The sequence below is a fragment of the Belonocnema kinseyi genome, chromosome 9 (assembly GCF_010883055.1).
Source record: "Belonocnema kinseyi isolate 2016_QV_RU_SX_M_011 chromosome 9, B_treatae_v1, whole genome shotgun sequence".
Classification (NCBI taxonomy): domain Eukaryota; kingdom Metazoa; phylum Arthropoda; class Insecta; order Hymenoptera; family Cynipidae; genus Belonocnema; species Belonocnema kinseyi.
In genome coordinates, this window is record NC_046665.1 from 23,252,431 (window position 1) to 23,277,981 (window position 25,551).

General features: G+C 36.0%; 1 protein-coding gene across 1 annotated transcript in view; it reads left to right on the plus strand.

Annotated features, from left to right (window-relative positions):
• LOC117180442 (myosin-VIIa) overlaps nt 1–25,551 on the plus strand; it is a 414,863-nt gene that overhangs the window by 328,786 nt on the left and 60,526 nt on the right. Inside the window, exons 19-22 of the mRNA XM_033372940.1 lie at nt 1,917–2,277; nt 2,487–2,605; nt 4,108–4,504; nt 11,338–11,520. Of these exons, the coding sequence (XP_033228831.1) occupies nt 1,917–2,277; nt 2,487–2,605; nt 4,108–4,504; nt 11,338–11,520 (1,060 nt within the window). The remainder of the gene's footprint in view (nt 1–1,916; nt 2,278–2,486; nt 2,606–4,107; nt 4,505–11,337; nt 11,521–25,551) is intronic.

Consider the following 25,551-nt stretch of genomic DNA (forward strand, 5'->3'; position numbering starts at 1 on the left):
TAAGAAGAGGGTCTCTTCCATTTGCAACTCTATGTGCTGTACCCAGAATAATCCTGTTGTGAAGACATTCAAGACTCAATATTCCGCGACCACCTTGACGGCTCGAGATGTACAGTCGCGGAACGGAAGACTTAAGATGCATGCTTTTGTTCATGTGCATGACCTTTCTTGTCCCGATATCAAGGGATTTGAGCTCGATCTTCGTCCATGAAACTACTCCAAATGAATAGAGTACTACCGGGACAGCAAGCATGTTCGTTGCAGATACTTTGTTCTTCGCCGACAGTTCGGAAAAGCAAATCTGTCGGATGAGACGTTTGTATCTGCTTCGGAGATTATCCTTTATAGATGTCACGTCCTGAATGCGGCTCTGTGGCACGCCCAGGTATCGTAGCAATCTAGCAAGTCGTGATTCAGTCGCTCCGTCCACCCCAAGGTCGCGAGACCCCCCGGATCCATCGCATTGAATCCATTTCATTGGCTCCCCCAGCTCTAGATTGGTCGACATTGTTGGCCGACCCATTGTCGGGAGCCCTGCGCGTTCTGTTGTTTTGAACCACACTTACTACAACTATGTTTGGTGTTGTCATTGTTGTTCCCACGAGAAGCTAGGGAAAGGGGTTCGTCCATCCTTGTAGATCCCCGCATGCAAGGATAAGACTGCGTACTCTGAGGGGTCGCCCGGTATCCCAGGGTCACCGTTCTAGACACCTCACCCAGGTGCCATTCAGCTTTCGGCACGGATTTCACACCTCCGCTTGGGGGTTGATTCTTTCGGGACCACCCCTGGACAATTGTCCGCGACTGCCTATTTATTTTTGTAACCATATTCAGCAGAAGCCCTTGGTACAGGGACCCTCTATCCGCAACCTGAGGACAAGTTCGGTGGCTTTGTCATAGGCCCTTCGGTTTGATTCTAGAGGAACCAAAATATATATATATATATATAATTGACATTTACAAATCGTAATTGATGACGCCGATCGTCTGAGAATAGTATATACTCATCCTTCTCTTATGGTCTTCTTTAAATAATTTCTCCCCTATGCTCCATGCCTTCTTCATTACTATGTTACATTTTAATTTTCCTTAAATCAAAAAGCTAAGTACGTAAACTCCTTCACTTCCTAAATCATTTCCCTTGTTTCACTTGCAAGCCGTTCTCCCTTTCGTCTTACTATGTTTTCGCCCGAAAACCAACATCTTTGTCTAATCTATATTAAGACAAGTTTCTTTCACAACCAATTCCAACCTAATACTCTTCGCGTCTGCCAGATTTCTCTAGAGTAAAAATTGTTGATGATTTGTAATTATTTTTAGAACAAAATTAATCGCTGGTGTCCTTTTTATATGGTATAACTTTTGAAAATTCCGCCTTTTTAGGAAAAACTTTATTTAAACCTTCTTGGACTCGAAATATTTTTGCACTTTCTACTTGCTTCATAGACCTAGAGTATTTAATATATAAAATTTGTTGGGTGCTTTTTTTATGGAATGCGTTTTTGGAATTTTGTTATTCATCGTACGGGGCACCATTTTTCGTTAAAAAGCGTGTACGAGTATGTAAGGTGGAGTGGAAGATTTTTGTAAATAGAAAACCTGTCTTTCTAAGGAGATATTTTCATTTTTTCTAGTTATTTCTGAATAAAAATTTTCGAAGTTAACATGTTTATTTAAACTGTTCCACTGATACTTTGGCATTTTTTACAGTAATTTTTCGTTCTCTATTGAAAATAATTACTAACTGATTACTATTTCTATACTAGATTCAAACAGGGTTTCAAACAGAATATGATTGTTTAATACAAGTTTCACTCAGGCCAATATCATAGTCTTTAGTTTCAATATCTTTTCGGGAGGTTTATGAAGCTTGTTCTTTCTATAAAAAAAGATAAAAGCTGAAATTATTGTTTCAGAACCAACAAGATATTCACGCAAACCTTTTGTTTGTCAACGGTGCGGGGAGAAGAATTCACGTTTCAAAGTCCTAACGCGGAGGACATCCGCGACTTGGTAGTGTACTTTTTAGAAGGACTGAAGAAACGAAGCAAATTTGTTATAGCCTTGCATGATTACAAAGCACCAGGGGAAGGCTCCTCTTTCTTGAGCTTCCAGAAAGGAGATTTAATTACTTTGGAAGATGAAAGTACTGGTGAGACTGTCCTCAACTCAGGTTGGTGCATTGGTACTTGCGAAAAAACTGGAGAAAAAGGAGATTTTCCAGCAGAAACGGTTTATGTTCTGCCATCCTTAACTAAACCGCCGAACGATATTTTGGTAAGAATTGAATCTGGTTCGTAGTTTTATTAGTAGAAACGAGTTTATTAGACCAACTTTTTGAGATAGCTTTGCTCTAAAGCTTTCTTATATTTATATAAATGTGGAAATGGAACGGACATTTAAGTGCAACCCATAGCTGTCATTTGCATACAATTTTTTAAAATTTCTTTTTACAGACTTCTGCAAACTTATGTTTAACTTTACAGGCACTATTTAGTATAGACGGTTCTGAAAACGGTCGCAGATTGTATCCTCAACAAATAAATGGAGTCGAACCTCGTGACAAACCTCACACATTGCTGGAGTATTCAATTGATCATTTCCGGTAAGTTTTCATTTAATTTTACATTTAAAGTCTTGTTGCCACGGATTGGTGAACTTACTATGTATACATGAATCAAATAACTTGGCTTCGGGGTACAATTTTGTCATTAGTTTTGATACAATCACTATTTATGAAACTATCAGATTAGCTTAAAAGTTTAGCCCTGCTCGCAGTTTTCATTTCAGTCAGAAAAAATAGTTTATGTGCAAAATGTATTATTGTAATTATTTTTGAAAGTAGGACTCCACATAGCCCTATCGATAGAAATGTCAGAGTATACGATATGCTAAAAATTCTCTAGGCTCTGAGAAGTTTCGCGAAATTCTCCGCAGGCACTCAGGTAGATTTATTCAAAGGTCCAAGTAGCTCGTTTAATTGGTCTGAAGGCCGTAAAATGTCCTTTTTCAAAATTGAAATAAAAGTACGATCATAAATAACCAGCAGAGAGGCCGAAATTGAAATAAGAATTCGATCATAAATAAAAAGCAGAGAGGCTACCTCAGTAGAGTAGCCGACACTCAAGGGTCTTTTGTTAAGCTTTCGGATTAAAATTTAGAAGTAGATTTTTTTCTTTTTAAAGTTAACAGCCTAAAACATAATATTTCGGAATCTACGGGTTTCGATGATTTCAGATACCATATATAACTTTTTTCTTTAAATGTATTAAATTGGAATTAATACAACGTTTCTCGTAAATGGAATATGATATGCCAAAAAAGACAAAAAATTTTAATTCAACTCGAAAATTGTATATTAGTATATAATTTATAATTATAAATAAGTATAATAACAAAATTCATCAATTAAAAAGAAAGTGTTAATAATTTGAAGAAAAATTTAAAAAGGGAGCGTCGGGTTAGCGACGGCCAGCTACTGTAAATAACTCTGCCCGCCCGGTATGTGATGAATAAAAGAGGGCCATTATATGACTGTCGCATGACTCTTAAAAGGACCTCTAAAAGGACTTTGAAAAGGATTCAAATCTCTCGTACTACCTCTGGAATTAAATCATTTAAATCGAACCTGCAGATAGCCTCAAGCCGGCCAGGCTATTTCGCCTGAGAATGCTATGAGAATTCTATCGGTAGGGAAGGTAAGGAATTCCATGTAAAGTTATGCGTGGAATTGCAAGGGAAGTTCAGGTGATAAACTGAAACAATTCACGTGGAAATCGAAGAGGAATTTCACGTGGATTTCCACATGAATTAAGTAATCTACGTTTATTTCCACTTGGATTTCTATGTAGAATTACAAGTGAGACCAACTATAGAGTTAAAGAACGAGATATATTAATATAGTGTACGAGGTACTCAAAATTAAAAAATGCCGTCCATATTTGCGTAGCTCTTGCCTGCATGTGGAATTTCACGTGAAACTTTGCGACAAATGCCACGTGGATTGTTTTAATTTACTACTCGCATTTGTCGTGGAATTCCACGTGAATTTTTGACATGTGTTTTTATTAAAGAAAGTGTTTAATATTCGGTTTCTATATTCTTCAGAACACCACCGAAAAAATCTATGTCAAAAGCGCTTACCTTAACAACAGCTCGACGTGGGCATGCAGAAGAATTATGGCGCCACTCCAGAGAACAGATAAAGCAACCATTGCTGAAGAAATTAGTGTCTAACGAAGAACTAGCAGAAGAAGCGTGCTACGCTTTCAGCTCGATTTTAAAATACATGGGGGATCTACCAACTAAAAGGCCTAGAATTGGAAATGAATACACTGATCAGATCTTCGATAGTCCTCTGAAAAATGAAATACTGCGAGATGAAATTTACTGTCAAATAATGAAACAGCTAACAGACAACCGAAATAGACTGAGTGAAGAACGTGGATGGGAACTGATGTGGCTAGCTACAGGACTCTTCACGTGCAGTCAAAGCCTCTTAAAGGTAGTGAACTAAGATGAAAAAAAATCTAAAAGCTGGTGACGTTTTTCGCCAAGTCAGAGTATAATACCTAGTTAGCAACAATTATATTTGGAAAGGATCCTTGTATAGAAAGCCATAAGTAACGTATGCCATGCTCGCTGCGTTTAGACATCTGAGGCAGTTGAAAAATTAAAATTTTAAAATGATAATACAAAAGGAAAGTTTCATCTGAGATCAATTATTGATGTCCCAAGTTTATAATTATTCAATCGTCCGACTAATCGCATATATCTAACATACTGCTAAACTCGACAATTATTATTTACACATTGTACATTTTCAAGTAATAGAAGGGTAATCGGTACAATCGTTATAACACTCCCAATGATTGGCCACCTAATTTAAATATGCTTATCTGCAAGAATACTCACAAATAAAGCTGCTCATAAATAGTGCAGGTTGAAGCACAAACAATGCTGAAGCGTATTTGTCATGGTAGGTTAGTTCAGTTTAGTGCGAAAATCTTTTGAGTTTAGGACTGTCCGAGTAAGTCATCATTTTTGTAATCGTACCGATAGATTTAACTAAAAACTTTCACTTTTTTTTATTTTGTTGATTATGACTACACTATAGTAGTATTATAACCTTAAAATGACGTGAAAGAGGTGGTCAATGACTGTATTTCACCTCATGTTTTGTGGTCAATCATGTAATCATTGCCCTATGATAATCTCTATGTGTTTATTGCCAATATTGTGTTTTTTGTCATTATTGTTAATTTTTTTATATATACATTATCTACTACTTTTAACACTGAACTTACTATGGAAATTTAAGTCTTGATAAAATTGATTATCCATATGTGTATTTTACCATTTCGATCGATGCTTATTGTGTATTTTGCAAATTGTTAAACTGGAAAATTCTTCAAGTGGCCAATTTTTATCTAAATTGTAGGCCAGAGAGGTGAGCAAGCGACGAGAGAACAGCGCGTAATGAGAAAATATAAGTGCACCGAGAACAATCTCTTCGAGTTTCGCATGCGGCGCTATTGTGATTTTCGCAAGTGAATATTTAAGGTATATTATACGGTTAAAATTATTTTCTGAGGATTTTTTTTTTTAATTGGCACTGTAGATTTATTAGTGTTATCTAAAGCTTGGTACAATTAGAAAAAGCCTGTCCATTTTGAATTTGAAATAAAATAAAAAATCGCATTTTATGCACGTAATGCCTAAATCCCAAAGTATTAAAAATGTCAGATATTTTAGCATGACGCTTAAACGATTCCGAAAAACTTGTTCAAATATCGAGGCCTGATAAAAGGGCACAATACAGAAACTCTGCCAAAATTTAAGAATTTTTTTCCTTTTCGTGTTTGAGGTAGAGCCCTGAAAGTATGAAGGAAAAGAGAGGTCCAATAAGTTGGATACTTTCATACGCATTCAGTTGATCGACGTAAAATTGAAGTATATTTCATGGGCGTGTAGGTGTTCTTTTTATGGATAGCACTTTGCATGCATTTATCCGTATAATACCTTAATGCGCTATAGATACAGAAATCGAGGAATTTTTGCATGAAATAGGGCGATTTTATTATGGCAATGTTCAATACGAAGAACGCACGAAATTCGTGAACGTTGCTTGCTTAAAATGAAGGATAGAATCTGATGTAGTCACATACAAAACCGGATAAATTTGTGGATAGCCCACTTCAGATTTTAGTCCGTCCCTCTCTGGATCCCTTTCAGTTCGTAAAACCTTAAGCGGCAAGTTAGCGACTCTATACGAATCTTAATTCGGATGACTTATGGAAAATATAATTTTATTTGGCCCTATCAGGAACTTTGTCGGAATTTAAATTTGAAGACTCTTTTCATTTATGTCCAAGAACCGTTTTCTTTTTGGATCTATCCGGCTTTGAAGCTAACATTGATAACAGAAAATTGAATGATTTGTTCGATTGAATCTTATGTGGCCCTATCCTCAACTTGGCCGAACTTAAGTTAGAAAACTGCATTTTCGTCTAAACACGAAAACAGTTTTCTATCTGGATCTACCCGGCTTTGAAGCGAAGATAGGAAATAGAAAATTCAATTATTTGCCTGATGAAATCTTATGGGGCCCTATCTGAAACTTTTTTAGAACTTACATTAGGAGACTGTTTACATTAGAGTCCAAAAATTATTTTTCCTCAGGTTCTGTACAGCATTAAAGCGGATATTGGAAAAAGAAAATTGACTTTGACGGAACTGAAGTTAGAAGAATTTCTTCATCCAAGTCCAAAAACCGTTTTCTATCCGCCTTTAAAGTGAACGTCAGAAACATAAAATTGAATTGCTTGCCCGGCGGAATCTTACGCGGCCCTATCTGGAACTTTGTCAGAACTTAAATTAGAAGAATCCTTTCGTTTAAGTTCGAAAACTTTTTTTTTCCTGGCTCTATCCGGCTTTCAAGCGGATATCGGCAGAAATTGAATTATTTGCCCGACGAAATCTTATGCGGCCCTATCTGGAACTATATTGAAACTTAAATTAGTAGACTATTTACATTCAAGTCTAAAAACGGCTTTCTTTCTGTATCTATCAGGCTTTGAAGCAATCATCGTAAATAGAAAACTTAATTATTTTTCTGACGTAATCTTATGCGACCTTATCTGGAACTTTGTGGAAACTTACTTTAGAAGACTGACCTAGAAAAAATGCTCATTGAGGTTATTAAAGCATTTTTGTGCTTGAATTTTTTTATTATTCATTACTTTTAGATCGTTTTTGAATGTTTTAAATATGTAAAGACTGAAAGTTGTGAGGCCTTTCTGAAACGAGTGAAATTCGATTTTTTGTTTCAAACATATTTGGTAAGAACTGTTATATCGCATTAAAAACTGAGTATGTAAGTATTATAAAATAAGCGGATAAATTGAAAACTGCGCGTTTTATGGTGATTTTTGTAGTCAAGAAAGTAGCTTTTTGTTACCAACGTTATTAAAGCATTTTTTCACTTGACTTTTCTTTATTGAGTATTCTTACATTACGTCATACTCGGTCGGTATCGTCGAAATCTATAAGACCATACGACTGAGTGGCTGAAAAGCATTGATTACATAGGAGTTTGACTAAAATGAATTGTTGTAGACGAAAGTAAGTGAAAAATCGTGATATGGCTTTGCTTCTCAGATAGAAAAATCATTTCTTTAATTATTGTTAGCAATTGTGCAAGTGTGTGATTTGGACAATCTATCAAGAAAAAATATAATGTACCGTGGTTGAGGTTAGGTTGCATTGTTGGGATAGTTGGCGGTAAAAATTTTTGAATTTTGGTACTTCGTTAAAATGTATTTTCCAAAGATGTCAAGATATGATTCTTGCACTTTCAGAAAACAAAAAATATCAAAGACTGTGATCCATCATGGAAATCATATAAGACTTCTTGAAAATCCTTAAACTTATCCGACTTTTTTTTAATGCCTTTAAATTCTTTGCAATAATTTCAAATCTTTCGAAGTATCTCGAAATTGACTAAAATTAATTTTAATCACGTAAAATCTTTAAAATATTGTTAAATTCCTTTAAATCTCTTGACAATCCTTAAGATCTTTGAATTTTTGCAAATAACTTTTAAATGAATTGCTTAACATTCTTTAAAGTTGCTAAAATTTATGGAAATATTTTTAAATCCTTTAAAACCAAACTTTGAAATCCCGTCAAGTCCGTAGTGATTCCTTAAAATTACTTGAACTCTTAGAAATCCTGTAAGATTTCTTGATAATCCTTAAACTCTTCCGATTTTTTTTTAAATCTCTTCAACTTGTTTACAATCATTTAAAATCTTTCAAAGTTTCTCGAAATTGACTTAAATTAATTAAAATCTCTTAAAATCTTTTACATTTTCTTAAATTCCTTTAAATCTTTTAAAAATCCTTAAAATCTTTGAACTTTTTCGAATTCATTTAAATCTTTTTAAATAACTTTTCAAAAACTCCCCTGAAATTCTTTAAGACCTCTAAAACTGTCTTAAAATCTTACAAAATAACTTGTAAATCCTTCAAACTTTTTAAATTATTTTTGAGTTAGTTTTAAATACTTTAAAAAGAAACTTGAAGATTCCGCCAAGTCCCTAATAATTCCTTGAAATCACATAAATTCTTAGAAATCTTGCAAGGTTTCTTAAAAATCCTTAAAGTCCTACTAATTTTTTCGAACTCCCTATAACTTCTTTGAAATAATTAAAAATATTGTAAAATTCACTAAAATTAATTCGAATCTTTTAAATCGAAAATCCTTTAAATTTTCTTAGACTCCTTAAAATCTCTTGAAATTCCGTAGATCAATCAATTTCTTTAAAAACCTTGAAATCTCCAAAAATTCATTACACCTGTTTTAATAATTTTTCAATAACTCGCTTGACTTTCTTCAAACACATTAAAACTGTCGTAAAATCTTATAAAATCTCTTGTAAATCATTAAATCTTTTAAAACTATTTTCTTAATATTTTTAAATCCTTTAAAAAGAAGCTTTAATATTCCGTCAAGTCCCTAGTAATTCCTGAAAATCACTTGATGATTTCTTAGAAGTCCTTAGAGTCTTCCGAATTTTTTTGAATTCCCTTCAACTTCTTTGAAATCATTTTGAAAATTTCAAAATTGACTAAAATAATTAAAATCTCTTAAAATCTTAAAATTTTTTTAGGCTACTTAAAACCTCTTGAAAATCCTTAAATCGTTTAATTTAAAAAAATTGAAGTCTCTTAAAATTTATTAAAATCAGTTTAAAAAACTTTTTAAATAGCTTTAAAATTATTCCCTTAAAAGAAAATCTCAAAATCCCGTGAAGTCCCTATTGTAATTCCTTAAAATCACTGTTTTTGTTTGAAAATCCTTTAGATCCTCCGATTTTTTTTGAAATTCCTTCGACTTCTTTAAAATGATTTAAAATTTTCGAAATTGAGTACAGTTAATTAAAATCCTTTAACTTTTCTTCAATTCCTTTCAATATTAAAAAATGACATCAATTGAAATCTCTTCAAATTCATTAAAATCTTTTTAATGAACTTTTCAGTAACTCACTTGACATTCTTCGAAATCACCTAAAGTGCCTTAAAATTTGATCAAATCTCTTGCAAATCCTTACACTTTTTCGGATTCATTAAAAAATCTTTAAAATTCCTTGAAAATCGTTCAATTTTTCTGCATTCTTTTAAATTTTTTGGAATCTTTAAAAATCTCTTGAGAAATCCTAAGATTACTTAAAGTCTTTTAAAATCTTTTAAATTCTCTTTGATACATCTTGATTTGATATGAAACTACTTAAAATGACTTATTATCGAAAAGTATTATGACATAAGTCGCCGGCAATTGAGGTTATAACCTTAATTAATGTAAATTATAATGTTTCGTGGTGGACTGCCTAATCACACATTTTCCAAATTGCCAACAATAATGAAATAAATTACTTTTCTTTCTTAAAAGCAAAGCTATATCACGATTTTTTACTTAATTTCGCCGAAATTAATTCATTTTAGTCAAACTCCTATCTAAACAATGCATTTAAGCGTGTAAGGTACCGTATTCGTGAATGGTGTATGTAAAAACTATAACAAAATGAAGATCAAATAACAATTAGTTAAGAAAAAACTTTTTTCCGTTGAAAAATCCGGATAGAGCCCGATAAAATGTCGCTTATGGAAATATAGACAGCGGAAGTATTCCGAATATAGCCGAATAAAATAACACAGCAGCCAAATTTATGACAACGTATAAGCATCCGGATAGAAGCCGACAAATAACCGGATTGGAAAATTTAGGGCCCGACAAAATTCCCTATAGATACGAATACAAAAACAGATCGAGAAAAAATGATATGCACCGTTCAACTGCCAGATGTGCCAGTACTAAGCAAAAGCAATCTCCTCTTCCTCCTAAAACTTGGTTCACATAACAAGCACTTACTTTTCTAATATAATAAAATATAAAAAAATTTCGTGACACAATTTTTATGTAATACAAGTTTAAACTTACCATTTAAGTATTTACCGAGCACTTAACCTTCGATTGTAATAGATATGTGATTGAAATTGAACTCAAATTTTTATTGATCAAAGACTCTTACACGGTTATAATGATAAAAGAGGGAAATTAGATCGATTATTTGTTATGCTCTTTACTGATTATTAAATAGCATTTTTTCAAATATTAATAATTATTAATGTTCTCCATTGTTTTTTGGGCAAAATATTTTAAGGATCATATTTTACTAATTATTCAAATTGAAATCTAATATATATTCCATTTTGCCAGGATTATTTTATGACCTTTTAATTGAGGTCTTCTCTTCATCATTCATAGACAAGTGATTAGAAAACTATTCCGAAATGCAATATGAGTAACATTGTTTTTATTTCAATTTTTTTTGTGAAAATAACATTTTTTTACTACAAAATTAAAAAAAAAAAGTTATCTGGTGCCATTGCTTAATATGCAATAACAGGGAATGATGGGACAACTAGCAACACACTCAAGATATAAGGAAGTATTCAAATTAGGATTGTTGTGTGGTCAAGTTAAACTCTGAAATATGGACAGATACAAAGGGCTGGAAACAATGCAAGAGTATGGTCTCACGAAAGCGGCGTCAATGTTTCACCCTTTGCGGCTGTTCATAAAACTGACACGCGCCTCCAATACAAAAGAAAAAATCGTGTCATCCCCTGGACTTTATAAAGAAGGGTTGTTTCCCAGATAGATTTACGAGTAACTAGGTCTTATTATACTCTCACTTGGCGAAAAACGTTTCCAACTCACCACCTACTTGTTAATGTATTTACTAATATAACTGTATGTATCATATATTCTCAGGAATTAACATTATTTTTGAGAACAAGACGGCATCCCATATCTCAAGATTCACTGCAAAGACTTCAGAAAACGTTGCGCAATGGTCAAAGGAAGTACCCTCCTCATCAAGTAGAGGTCGAGGCTATTCAACATAAAACTACACAAATTTTCCACAAAGTTTACTTTCCGGATGACACAGATGAGGTTTGTAACAAATACCAGCTTTTTATTCTTATTACTTAGTTCATTTAACAAAGAAAAAATAAAACGATATAACCATCATTCTCAACATTTTGCTTTTTTATTTAAAGAATGTGCAAAATGTTTATGTTTCATAAAATGAAACATAAGGTTTTAGGATTGTTTTTAAGGATATACAGGCATATTTCACTATAATGTATATTATAGATTTCCGTTGCCGGGCACTAGGCTGGTATCTGGTGGATTGCTCCGATTATTTCTATTTTTTATTTATTTAGAAAATAATTTATTTCATGGTTTTTGACAATTACCATTAAGTGGAAAATATACAATAATTAACATATCATTTGATAAATCTTAGCAGAGAGTGCAATGCAGAAAGAAAGACGATTACAATTATAAGATGAGCATTAAAACAATATTGTAACGAATACAGTGACATTTTTAGCCCTAATACTCCACTATAAATATTCGAACCAGTGGTGTTCACTTCCTCGAGATTGCATATTGGACAGTTTCTCGATGGCTCATATATAAATTCATCGCACCGATCCGAATGTAACCTCTAATTGAACGCAGGAGCCTGGGATGAGCAATTGTGCTTAAGACATACAAAGGGAACGGAAAGTAAGATAAGGTTGAATGTCTGGTACTAAGAAAAAGTGTGGAAACACCTGTAGACTGCCAGAACCTAGTACTCTACCATAATCTGAGCACTTTAAATTGACTACAAAATTATGCAAGATTGTCTCTTCATTCTTTTGTAAGGCTATTGCATCCAGTCCCGGCAATAAATGAACAGAGATACACACGCAGAAAAACTCCTCTAATTTCAAAACCCAGTGAAACCTAACACCACTAGAAGGCTTAGCTACTAAGGAATTTAATTTCTTTAAGCAGCATACGGGATGTCTTTGGTTCTTTATTTCTAACAGCTTCTCCAGCCAATACAGAGCTATCTTAAAAATATCATAATCCTCTTCCAGAACCTCTTTAAGGAAAAGACCCGAACTTGAGAAAATAGAACCTAAGTAGAGATACTCCTCAACTACTTCAAGCTGAACCCCAGCGAAAAAAAACTGTAACTTCGCGGGCTACCTCTATGAAATACCAAAAATTTTTATTTAGATTCATTTACTTGAAAAAATGTACTCCACAATATGCCTTAATCAGGTTAATTTCAAATTGAAGATCAGCTTGAGAGTTGGCGAGGATCACCATATGGTCAGCATGGGCTAGCAATATTACATTAATTAGGTGATTGATCGAAATTCCTATGGCCCCGTGCTTTCTTAGGTATTCCTCTAAGTCTGATATTAACGAGGCAAAATGAAGACAACTCCTTTCAGCCCTAAAACCCGACTGATTCGCCGAAAGACAGTTTTCTACTTCAGACCATCTTGTCAGCCTATAGGATAGAATTTGGCTGCAAATGTTTGCAATAGAATTTATCAAACCAATTTCTCTGTACTTTTGAGGATCATCTCTATTATTTCTTTTAAAAAGCATAAAGGTTTGGATGTTAGACAAATCAGAAGGAACTTTTTCTGATTCCCACATTCTGTTGAAAAAGCTGACCAGATAAGTGACCCAGTTTTCTGGTAGATATTTATAAAATCATTAGGGATGCCGTCCGCATGGGTGCCTTTTTAATCTGACACGATAATAAGCTTTCTTTTTACTTCCTCTTCCGAGATGATATAATCCAGTAAACGATGTAAATTTATACACGACTTGACACTAAAACAAATTTGTTCAGTATATAACGAATTCGGAAAAGCCTGACAACGCTCCAAACTTATTCCACTAACTGAAGAAGACTTTATTCTAAAACTATTCACTGTTGCCCAAAACGCTTTAGCGTTATTGCAAGATGCTAAAGTATTTAACAGACTACGCTCAAAATTCTTTTTTTTTTAAATTTAAAGTTCAACGTAAACTTTCTTTATTTTCCTATGGGAGCGTTCACTTACGATGTCACGCACCGAGGGGCAGGGGGGGGGGGTTCTTGTCATGCGTGGCAAATCGTGACATGTGGGGGAACGAGTTATTCTGCGTGTGATATCACGGAGGGTTTTCTTGTTTTTAATTGACAACCTGAATTCCGCAAAGTATTTTATAATAATTTAAAATAAGTGAAAGGGGAGGGCTAAAAGAATGTGACGTGATATTATAGGTGGGGTCTCGTTAATTTGTGACAGAGCATGACAAGGGGAACGAGGGGAGCGCAAAAAGCTTGAAATCAAGCGTGACTTCATATGTGAACTCTCCCTATGCTCAATAACATCTAACTCCGAAAATTGGGATAATTTACATTTTTTAATGAGTCTTTTAATTTACGACGCATCATATCACATTCTTTATTGAACCAAGGTTTTTTCCTGGTACTCGCCAAAAAGGCTTGAAAACTAGGGCTAACTTATTCGCTACTACAGAAATTGCAGATATGAGATTCTCGTTTAACACATACACATCCTCAACAGTGCAAGAAACACCAGGCGGAAATAACATTTGCTTAGTGTATTGCTTCAACGCCCTTTTCCTCCAGAACTCCCAAGGAGTTCGCATAACAAAAAATGAGAACTCCTACACTTTTACCCTGATCGCCTATAAAAGTATATTGTGCTGGGTTATCATTTTCAGATCTGCCATTTAAAACAACTAAATTGTACCCCTCCAAACAATTTATTAGTGCCTCACCTCTTGGGTTGATCTCTTTATCTAAGGCTAAACAGAAAGAAGAAACTAAAACATCCTTGAGTAAAGATTCATCAGTTAACTGATTCAGTTCCCCTATATAAGAGAGTGAAAATCACTTCCAAAAAAATTGGGATATTAGGATACACTTAGCAAATTTTATCAAGCAACATCTCCAGCGCCCGTATGTAGCTAAATCTCCACTTGGTCTTCCTCAGTTACTGTCTCTAGAAGCTATACTTACTATGAAGGTGTATTTTGAAGTCAGGACGGGGGAGATATTACTGTTCACTTGGTCCAAATCTCAGCGAGTCATATTATATCATTAGGGATCGTCCATAAATTACGTAACGCGTTTTTCTTTTGTTTGAATAAAGACGAGCATGAAATTGATGTGAAGTTGAGAAAGACACAACGATATAAACAAAAGAAAAAAGAGTTACGTAATATATGGACGATCCCTTATCTGTGATCGAAGAAGCAAGCTCTGAAAAATTCGTAAACCCATGCACATTACAGAAGCTGACACAAAAGCCAGGACCTTCCCATTGCAGGCCGCCCTTGTTAAGAAATGTGTCAATCTGAATGTCACAGCAAGTACAGGATGAGGTACCAGAACGATTTTGCCTCGTTCTGGAAGCTCTCGCTTTCCTATAATTAATTGATTATGAAACCGAGAGTACAACTTAACCAAAACAGGGAAAACACCCTGTCCATTTCCGAAGCGAAAGGAGTTCGTGATGTGCTTCGCCGAAATCGTTACATCCACCTCTGAGAAAGTCCGAACAAGACAGATTGAAATGTTTTCATTGTTTAATATGCTTTCAGGAATTGTATGCACAATAAGGTTATTGGCACGAGCACTTCTTTCTAGAAAGGACATTTCACTCCTTTAGGCGGATTTTACATGAACGATCTTAAGTTCTATGCTGAAAACAAAGAGCAACTACATCTAGCTCTAGGGATTCTCGAACGATATACTATGGAAATAGGAATGGAATTTGGGTTAGACAAATCTGCCAAGGTTTATTTGAAGCGAGGAAAACTTCATGGCTTCCCTGAAGATCCTGAGTTCGTCGATAGAGGCGCTATACGACACCTTTGCGCTGGAGAGGCGTTTAGGATGTGACATCCATAAAGGATACTCTCCGGAGCAGATACAAACGTCTCATCCGGCAGATTTTGGTCTTCCGAACTGTCGGCGAGGAACAAAGTATCTGCAACGAACATGCTTGCTCAGAATCCTTGATATCGAGACACGAAAGGTTATGCACATGAACAAAAGCATGCATCTAAAGTCTTCTGTTCCACTACTCCACATCTTACGCCGTCAAGGTGGTCGCGGAATATTGAATTTTGAACGTCTTCACAACAGGCTTATTCTGGGTACAGCGCAGAGTCGCAAATGGAAGAGACCCTCTTCTTAAAATGGTCAGGAAGCACGAAGAAGTGGATAAAGGAGCGTTTCTGTACAAAGCAGCGGAGAAGGCTGCTGAAACACTCAGACTTAACTTCAGTATTAGGGGTGAGCAAAATGCATCAAATCTTATCTTTATCGAGTTCTCACTCCTGAAAGCCCGGATTAAGAAAGCACAAGAGAAAAACTTCTGTGAACAGCTCCAAGATAAGAGAATGTCCGGCAACGATGTCTGGTGAACGGTGAAGTTTGACATTTGCGCACGTACAATGCGCAGTTACAAATATCATTTGCAATAAGATAAATACATAACTTATTTGAAATGAAATATTAATTTGATTCAACTGAATCGAATTTGCTCAATACAAAATATACTTGACATATTGTGTATATGTATTCAGTATGGACTACGACGAAATAACATGAGTACCTGCTTTTAAACATGAGCACCTTCTCAAAGCGAGATCACGGTATATTTCAGCCACAACCACGTCCAACGTCTTTAACGGAATCAATACGACGATCCGCCAAAAGTTTCGTGTACCCTGAGAAGACGGAGCGACCCAAGGACGATCGCCTTCTGCATTTTCCCCGCAAGTGTTTTAGCATATTGTTGACGATGATAAGGACGACTCGTTTAACAGAATATACCGGGTACAATCGTTGCAACTCCCTTCTAAGGTCTCTATACCTCTCTTTCTTTTCATTCTCCTTGGCTATGATGTCTTTATCTGCTTCCGAAAAGTTAATAACAAACATGGTTCGCTTCTCGAAGTCAAGAAGAACCATGTCAGGCCTCGAGTGTGCAAGAGAAACAATTGGCGAGAATATAAAGTTCCAGTATATGTGGCACTTCTCATTCTCGACAATTGACTCGATTTCCCTAAGAGCATTTAGTGGAGCGATATTAAGGTTAATGCCGTAACAGTGGCAGAGATGGTAATAAAGCACTCTTAGTGCCGAATTTTGCCTTTGGATGTAGGTCGTTCCCGCATGAATTGGACAACTAGGTAGTATGTGAGCTAAGTGTTCGGGGTGTGCATGGCACGCCCTGCAGCTATCATCTGGAATGTCTTGGCTCAAAATGTGACGAAGGTATGTTAAGGTGGAAATGACACCGTCTTGGCATGCCAAAATGATTTAAGGAAAGCAAAGGTTAGCTCACACGACATTGACTGATCCTCTACATTTCTGTGGAAGATACCGTGTATCCTCTTATCGAGGAGCTGTTCTTGAAAGTTTATCTCTTGTCCTTCCTTAATCCGGGCTTTCAGGAGTGAGAACCCGAGATAGATAAGATTTGATGAATTTGGCTCACCCCTAATACTGAAGTTAACTCCGAGTCTGTCAGCAGCCTCCCCCGCTGCTTTGTACAGAACCGCTTCTTTGCCCACTTCTTCGTGCATCCTGACCATTTTAAGAAGAGGGTCTCTTCCATTTGCGACTCAATGTGCTGTACCCAGAATAATCCTGTTATGAAGACATTCAAGATTCTGTATTCCGCGACCACCTTGACGGCGTGAGATGTAGAGTCGCGGAACAGAACACTTAAGATGCGGGCTTTTGTTCATGTGCATAACCTTTCGTGTCCCTATGTCAAGGGATCTGAGCCCGTTTTTCATCCATGGAACCACTCCAAATGAATAGAGTACTACCGTTACGGTAAACATGTTCGTTAAAGATACTTTGTTCCTTGCCGACAGTTCGAAAGACCAAATCTGCCGGATGAGACTTTTGTATCTGCTTCGGAGAGTATCCTTTACGGATGTCACATCCTAAACGCCTCTCCAGCGCAAAGGTGTCGTATAGCACCTCTATCGACGAGCTCAGGATCTTCAGGGATGCTATTAAGTTTTCCTCGCTTCAAATAAACCTTGGCACATTTGTCTAACCCATATTCCATTCCAATTTCCTTAGTATATCGTTCGACAATCCCTAGAGCTAGATGTAGTTGCTCTTTGTTTTTAGCATAGATCTTCAGATCGTCTATGTAAAACACATGAGTGACCTTGTACTTTCGATCTGCAGGTTTGCCGCAAAAGTACCCGTCGGAATGGCGAAGTGCTAGAGATAGTGGCAATAATGTGAGGCAAAAGAGGAGTGGGCTCATGGTGTCGCCATGATAAGTTTATGGGAGGTCGAATCGAAAGCTTTCCAGTAATCCATCCACGCCATCGATAGGCCACGCTGGTAGAATGCTGCATCTTTGCAGACACATCTATCGATGAGCAGGTTCTCCCGACATCCCGCTACGCCTTTCATTGAGCCTCGTTGTTCATACATTTCTTACCACACAGGTTCAATTATCTGAACAATCCTATCATTTAGGATAACTGTGAATATCTTATACAGTGTGTGGAGACAAGTTATTGGCCTGCAATTCTTCGAGACCTAAAGGTCACAAGATTCCGCCGATCCATCGCATTGAATCCAGCTTCATTGGTTCCCTCATCTCCAGAGTGATTGGCATTGTTGGCCGACCCATTGTCGGGAGCCCTGCGCGTTCTGTTGCTTTGAACGGCACTTACTACAGCTATGTTTGGTGTTGTCATTGTTGTTCCCACGAGAAGCTAGGGAAAGGGGTTCGTCCATCCGTGTAGAGCCCCGCATGCAAGGATAAGGCTGCGTACTCTGATAGGTCGCCCGGTATCCCAGAGTCACCGTTCTAGTCGCCTCACCCAGGTGCCATTCAGCTTTCGGCACGGTTTACAAACCTCCGGTTTGGGGTTAATTCCTTCGGGACCAGCCCTGGACAATTGTCCGCGACTGTCTATTTATTTTTGTAATTATATTCAGCAGAAACCCTTGGTACAACCCTCTATCCGCAACCCGAGGATGCGTTCGGTGGCTTTGTCGTAGGCCCTTCGGTTTGATTCCAGAGGAATCAAAACCGAATATACATAAGGGCGTACACAGGAGATAGCTTCTGCACAAGCGCACTAAAGTCACTTTGAAGAACCGATATCTTTAGGTTAGGTAGTGGCAACAGCAACAAGGAATGTCAAAAAACACTCAAATCTAACCCAAGTTACTTCACGAAGGTAAAAAGCATCCTTTAAAAGTTAAACCAAACAAAAAACTGAGCCCAAAATCACGGCATTTCCTCCGCCTATAACCGGCAACAGTATTTCTTAGGCAAAAACGTTACAGCTTCAGGAAAGCTTGTTTCGATTACCGTGCCGTGTTTGCCACTTCATTGCTCTGGTTAGTTACACGACAGTGGGCGGGGTCTGCTGGACAGCAGCATCGTGTACGGATTCGACTTATTACACTTCTTATTTTTTCAAGATGTACAGGAGCCATAACCTAAAAGTGAAGTAAATAATTTATAAGGAGAATATAAATGTTATTTTTTAAAATACTTGAATATACAGCAGACTGTACGACACTTTTCGGTTTCGGGGCTGTAGGGGAAGCGAACAAGAAGTGTTAGATAACCCTCTCTCTTGCGTCAAGCCGCGTTTGGCGCAGTAGCAGTTGTCCTAACTTTGGCATGTTTTTATCTACTGCGCTTGCCTATTCCAGCCATCCTTATTTGTCGCTTTTGGTGCGCAATTCAAACCAAAGAGAATTAACAGTTATTCAAATAAAAATATATACTTATTATAAATTCCACATTAATATCAGAAATTACGCTAATTGTGATGCCAAATAATGATGCTCATAATGAGAAAAAAGGAACAAAAATCATCATTGCTGATAATAAAAATCCAGCCAGTGTCTATTACTAAAAAATGCGGCTATTTGTACCAATATTTCCCTATACACATGGCTCGTTGAATAAACATTTTTGTTCTTCAAAAACCTTTGTCAATGAAATATAAATTCATCTTTTGAATTGAAACAAAATGTCCTATTGTTTACCAAATATACGCATTGCTATTTTTTAAAAATCTGAAACCACAAATTACGCTATTTCTGATATTAATGGGCAATTTATAATCACAATCTATTTTAATTTCAATAATTGTTAATTATTCTGGTTTGAATCACGCGCTAACAGCGACCAATGAGAGTCGCTGCGCCGGGCTAGTGCAATAGCTCAACATGCCAAAGTCGGGATCACTGCGCAGTAGGCGTAGCCGGCCACGTATGCCGATGCGTGAGATGAGACAATGAGTGAGGGCAAGCGAACGAAGGAGAAATCGGGAAATGAGAAGTGTCGTAGAGTCTACTGTATAATTATTTATTAAAAATAAGTTATTTGGTGTTTTCGATGTTATCATTCCTTGCATATTTACTTAGTGGAAAACAACAACTGAGCTCTGTGAATCACACCGTGGTTAACACTATCCTCGTCGCCTTAAATGCCCTTTTCTAAACATTTTTGAGTACTTATTCAAAGTGTCAAGATTTTTAAATCGTTTCTCATAAGAATCTCTTATCCAAATTTAATCATACGCTTTTTTAAATTCAGATGAACTTCACTTGAGTTCATATATAAATTTTTTCCTAATTTAATTTATTGAATAAACTAAAATTTGAAGTACTTTTTTTAAAACAGAAATTAATTTTGGCTTCGAAGCATCCTATGATGACAAGTATAATTTTAGAATCCCTAGCGGACCGAGTGAACGGAAGGATAATCTACAGAGTATCCTCATAGTATCCACATAGTATCCCTTCCGTAGCATGCAAACTTTTAAACTTTTTACCGTTATAAAAAAAAACTATTACGTTTACTCCCTGACCTTCTAATGAGAATTTAAACGTAGAATCCGAATTTCACGAATTTAAAAGGTTATCTTGCTGTTTTTTTTTTTTGTATTCTACGGAAGGGATACTATGTGGATACTATACCCTATTTAACGAGAGAACGAAATCGGCCGCACAGTTTTTTTCATAAGGGAGGCGTCGACAAATTTTTTTCTTCAGTGTGCAGCCAATCGCTCTTCAAGGGAAACACAATTTTTTCAAATAGACTGACCCAAGTGCTCTTTGAAATTTTTTATAACCTTCGTTAGGGCCACCACTCAACCCTTCGCTATTGCAAATACCTATATACCATAGGTCACTAATAGGATTCTATATAAGGATCCTATAAGTGACCTATATAGGATCCTATGTAGGATCACCTATATAGGTCAGTATAAGAGCCACCTATAGGAAATGAAACAGCTTCTTGCATAGGATACTACATAGAATCCTATTAGTGACTTATATAGGACAGATGATAAACCGGAAGTGTTGCGCAGTAGTTTCCTATAGTAGATACAGCTGCGTAGTACTTATATTTCACTATGCGATTGCCTAGTAGTAGGAAACTGTATAGGTCCTTATATGAATTCTAACCTAGCAAGAAGGACCCCATACCCTTAATATAGAATCATTTAGGATTCTATAAAGGATCCTATGCAGGAAGCTGTTTCATTTCCTATAGGTGGCACCTATACTGACTTATATAGGTAACCCTATACAGGATTCTATATAGGTCACTTATACGATGCTTATATAGAATCCTATTAGGGACCTTTACAGGCAACTACATAGGTATTTGCAGTAGGGTTACCTGCGGGGGTCCTACGCCTATACATTTCCCTTTCTTTGACAAGCTGCGTGCAGAGAACGAAATTTCGTCTTTGCGGAATTTCGTTCTCTCGTTGAACAGAGTATATGAGGATACTCTGTAGAGTATCCTTTCCGTTCACTGGATCCGCTAGGATTTAATATTTGTAATTGACGCGGCTGATTTTGTTCCCAGAAATATTCTGTACAATAAATATAATTCGTGGAAGTTACATTGAAACCAGAATTGTATACTGCTGTCTAATCGATCAGAGAAATCTACCGGATATCAATCTTGCACCCGGCACCGAGCATCTATACACAAACTATATTATATTTTAATATAATAATAGTATATAAAGAACGTGATTATATATTACGCCTTTACATAAAATAAAAAGTCGTTAGTTTATATAAGGTTTTATTATACGTTGCTCTTCTTAAAATCCTTTTGAAAATTTTAAACAGAGACATTTATCTCAAACTTGGTTTTCGCTCTGAAAAATTCCGCTTCTTAGTTACGTTTATAAATTTCCGTTTATTAGAAAGATGACATTAAGCCATTCGCAAAGCACTCGTATTTGAATATTCGATATTTCTTTATATTTCCCATATGAGTCCACCTTCAATATTCATAGAGTCCATCTGTCCATGATAGATTTATTTGCCGCTGAAACGGCACTGCGACGGATGAGTGAAAGAACTTAGGGTCTGATTTTTGTTCCAAAAGATGTATCTAGCTTGTGGTTGAACAGACGTAGTATGTCGCTCGCACATTCAAAAGACGTCGTATCTCGTTAATCGCCTAAGAGACGTCGTGCCTTTCTCGCGGTTCAAAAAATGTATCTCGTTCACTATTCAGAAGACGTCGTGCTTGTTTCGCGGTTCAAAAAACGTCGCATCTCATTCGCTGTTCAGAAGACTTGTACATAGCCTGCTATTTATGAGACGTTCTATCTCGTTCGCAGTTTAAAAAACGTATCTCACAAATTTATCATTTTTCAGTCTGAATAAAATTTTCCAATACAACGATACAATATACTTTATTTAAAAAATAACTCATGAAACGTTTGTAAATAATTATTTTCAATTAATTATTCTGCTGACAATGAAGAATTCCTTCCAAAATGAGATACAAACTATATTTCTGAAAACCCTACGGCTATAACTTTACATAGCGGCCGATTACAGAGTCCCGCCATAAGTGCACGCTATATTTTTTATCTTTTTTAAGTAACTGGTATGCTTCCAAGTGTCCAGGTTGGTCGACTACGGAGCCCAGTTGGTGCGCTATATATTTTTCTTTATTTTGAATACCTGTTGTGTAATTGTAACATTATTCAATTATCTTTAACTGAATATAATATAAATAAAAAATTTTAATCTGGTTAGCCAATACAAAATAAGGGGTTGTTCACCAAAATCACTCCGATTCGAAGTCATCTCACGAAAAACATCCGTTGAGCGAGCTCGAGACGAAAAGTATCGAAGTTGCCCACTAACCGCGAAGAGTATCGCTAAAGTCGCTTAGCCGTGAAAATTATCCGAAAACCCCCCCTTCTGAGACGAAAACTATCCGTTTCTCTGGTGGACTTAGGGTTTGCTAGTTAAGGAATTGTAGACTTAGGGCTTGGGGACTTGGAATTGTGGGCTTGGCGTTGCAGGTTAGGGAATTGTAGACTTAGGGTTTCTTGGCTTAAATTTTATGAGCTTGGGATTGGTGGGCCTGGGTTTTGTAGGATTGGGGTTTGTAGGTTTGGAGTTGGTGGTTTTGGGGGTTGTAGGCTTGGAGCTGGCGGGCTTGACGTTTTTGGGCTGGGTTTTTTGGGGCTCGCAGGTAAGGGGGTAGTGTGTTTAAAGTTTGTGGGCTAGGGATATGAGCCGTTGGGATTTACATGCTCTGGTTTAGTCAAGTTTTTGTGACCAGATCAATTACACATCAGGTATTAAAAATAGAAAAAAACATATAGTGCACCAACTGGGCTCCGTAGTCGACCAACCTGGACACTTGGATGCATTCTAGTTACTTGAAAAAGAGAAAAAATATATCGTGCACTTCTAGCTGGACTCCGTAATCGGCCACTTTGTCTCGTAAACAGCGGCCGAGGCACGACGTCTTCTGAACAGCAAACGAGATATGATGTTTTTGAACGGCGAAACAGGAACGACTTCTTCTGAACAGTGAACGAGATACGACATTTTTTGAACCGCGAGAAAGGCACGACGTCTCGTGGGCGGTCAGCAAAGGTCAGACAACTCAGCGGCGCCACTAATGAAAAACAAAATGTCGTATAATGCATATTTTCTTGCAATTTTTTGCTATTTTTTACAAAAAAATTTTTTTTTGCTTCATTAGCTTACGAGAAAACAGGGCAGCGCTAGCTTCCCAGAAACTCAGCGGCGCCCTCTACAAAAAACATGAAAAAATCAATAAATTAAACAAAATGAGTGGTTAGATTTTTTGATATTTTTTTGCTTTACAATGAGCTATGGATCGCTTTTGTAAAGTTTACCCTTATTTAAAAAAACTATCTCTTGTAATGGAAAAAAGTTTAAAAAAAAACTATTGAAAAAATGACTAGGCTAGATTTTGTTGCTATTTTTTTGCTTTCAAATGTGATATTAAGCACTTGTAAAATCAACCCCTATTTTTAAAAACTACCCCCTGTAATGTAAAAAAGTATTTTAAAAAAGTATTGAAAAAATTACTAGGCTAGATTTTTTTGCTATTTTTTGCTTTCAAACGTGATATTAAATATTTTTGTATAATCAACCCTTGTTGTAAAAAGCAACCCAATGTGCTGCACAAATGTATTTAAAAAAATGAAAAAATCAAGATGAAAACCACTTCTAAACCATGAACACGATTTTTCTAAAGCATAATTAAGGAGAAAAATTATTGTTCACCCCTAATCGTTATAAAAACAACCCCCGTATTTGTATCCAAATACAAAACTGAAGACTAAAGTCAAAAATTGTATGCATTAACTTTTTGTAAAATTAACTCTTATATGAAAAAACAACATCCTGTAATGAAAACACGTATTGAAAAAAGTCGACATCTACACAGATGGGACTTACTTATAACATAGAAACATGGTACTTTTAAGTGTAATTATTTCTCACCCCTATCCATTACAAAATTAACCGCCACAATGTATAAAATTTTTTAGTCTATGTGAGTATATTCAAAAAATATAATTTACCTTTTTCGATGCACCCCCTATTTAAAAAGTCAAATTCGGTAAAAACAAAAAACTCCAGATTTTGGGCTTATTTTGAACTTCCGAATGTCCGCAAAAATCAAAAACCTACGCCATTTTCAAAAAACCACCCCCTTGTGAAAAATAAAATCTGCAAAAGACAAACTGCCCCAGATTTTGGGCTTATTTTGGGCTCTCAAATGCACTAAATAAATCATCATAAAAACCACCGCTACGTACAAAAACACCAACCCACTAGTAAAATTTTAAACCTCGATATTGGCAATTTTGAAGAGCCCAAAAGTTAGAGACTCCATTGATAGTGGAAAATTTCCAAAAATATTATTTGTTGACAAAGTTATATCTACGTGGTAGAGAGGGGTTTATTTTAGACGTGAAGGGTTGGAGCCAACAAATTGTAGTTGGTATTTTCGAGGTGCCCAAAAATCAAATACGCCATTGACACTGAAAAATTCTCAAAAGGATTATTTTTTTACAATTTCATATCTACGTGGTTGAGAGAGGTTGATTTTAGACGTTAAGGCTTAGGGCTAAAAAATCGGAAAGGGTATTTTTGAGAAGCCTAAAATTCAGAGGCTCCATTGTCACTGAAAAATTCTAAAAAAGATTATTTTTTTGACGAAGTTATATCTACGTCGTAGAGAGGGGCTGATTTTAGACGTAAAGGGTTGGAGCCGAAAAATTGGAAAGGGTATTTTTGAGGAGCCTAAAAATCAGAGACTCCATTGACATTGGAAAATTGTCAAAAATATTCTTTTTTACAATTTTATATGAAAGTGGTAGAGAGGGGTTGATTTTAGACGTTAAGGATTGAAGCAAAAAATCGGAAAGGGTATTTTTGAGGAGCCCAAAAATCAGAGACTCCATTGACATTGAAAAATTCTCAATAAGATTATTATTTTCAATTTCATATCTAGGTGGTAGAGAAGGGTTGATTTTAGATGTTAAGGTTTGGAGCTAAAAATCGAAAAGGGTATTTTAGGGAGCCTAAAATTCAGAGAATCGCTTGAAACTGAAAAATAGTAAAACAGATTATTTTTTGACAAAGTCAAAAAATCTCGAGAATTTTTTGGCTCCAACCCTTAACGTCTAAAATCAACACCATTCTCTACCACGTGGATATAACTTTGTCAAAAAATAATCTTTTTGAGAATTTTCCAGTGTGCATGGAGTCTTTGATTTTTGGGCTCC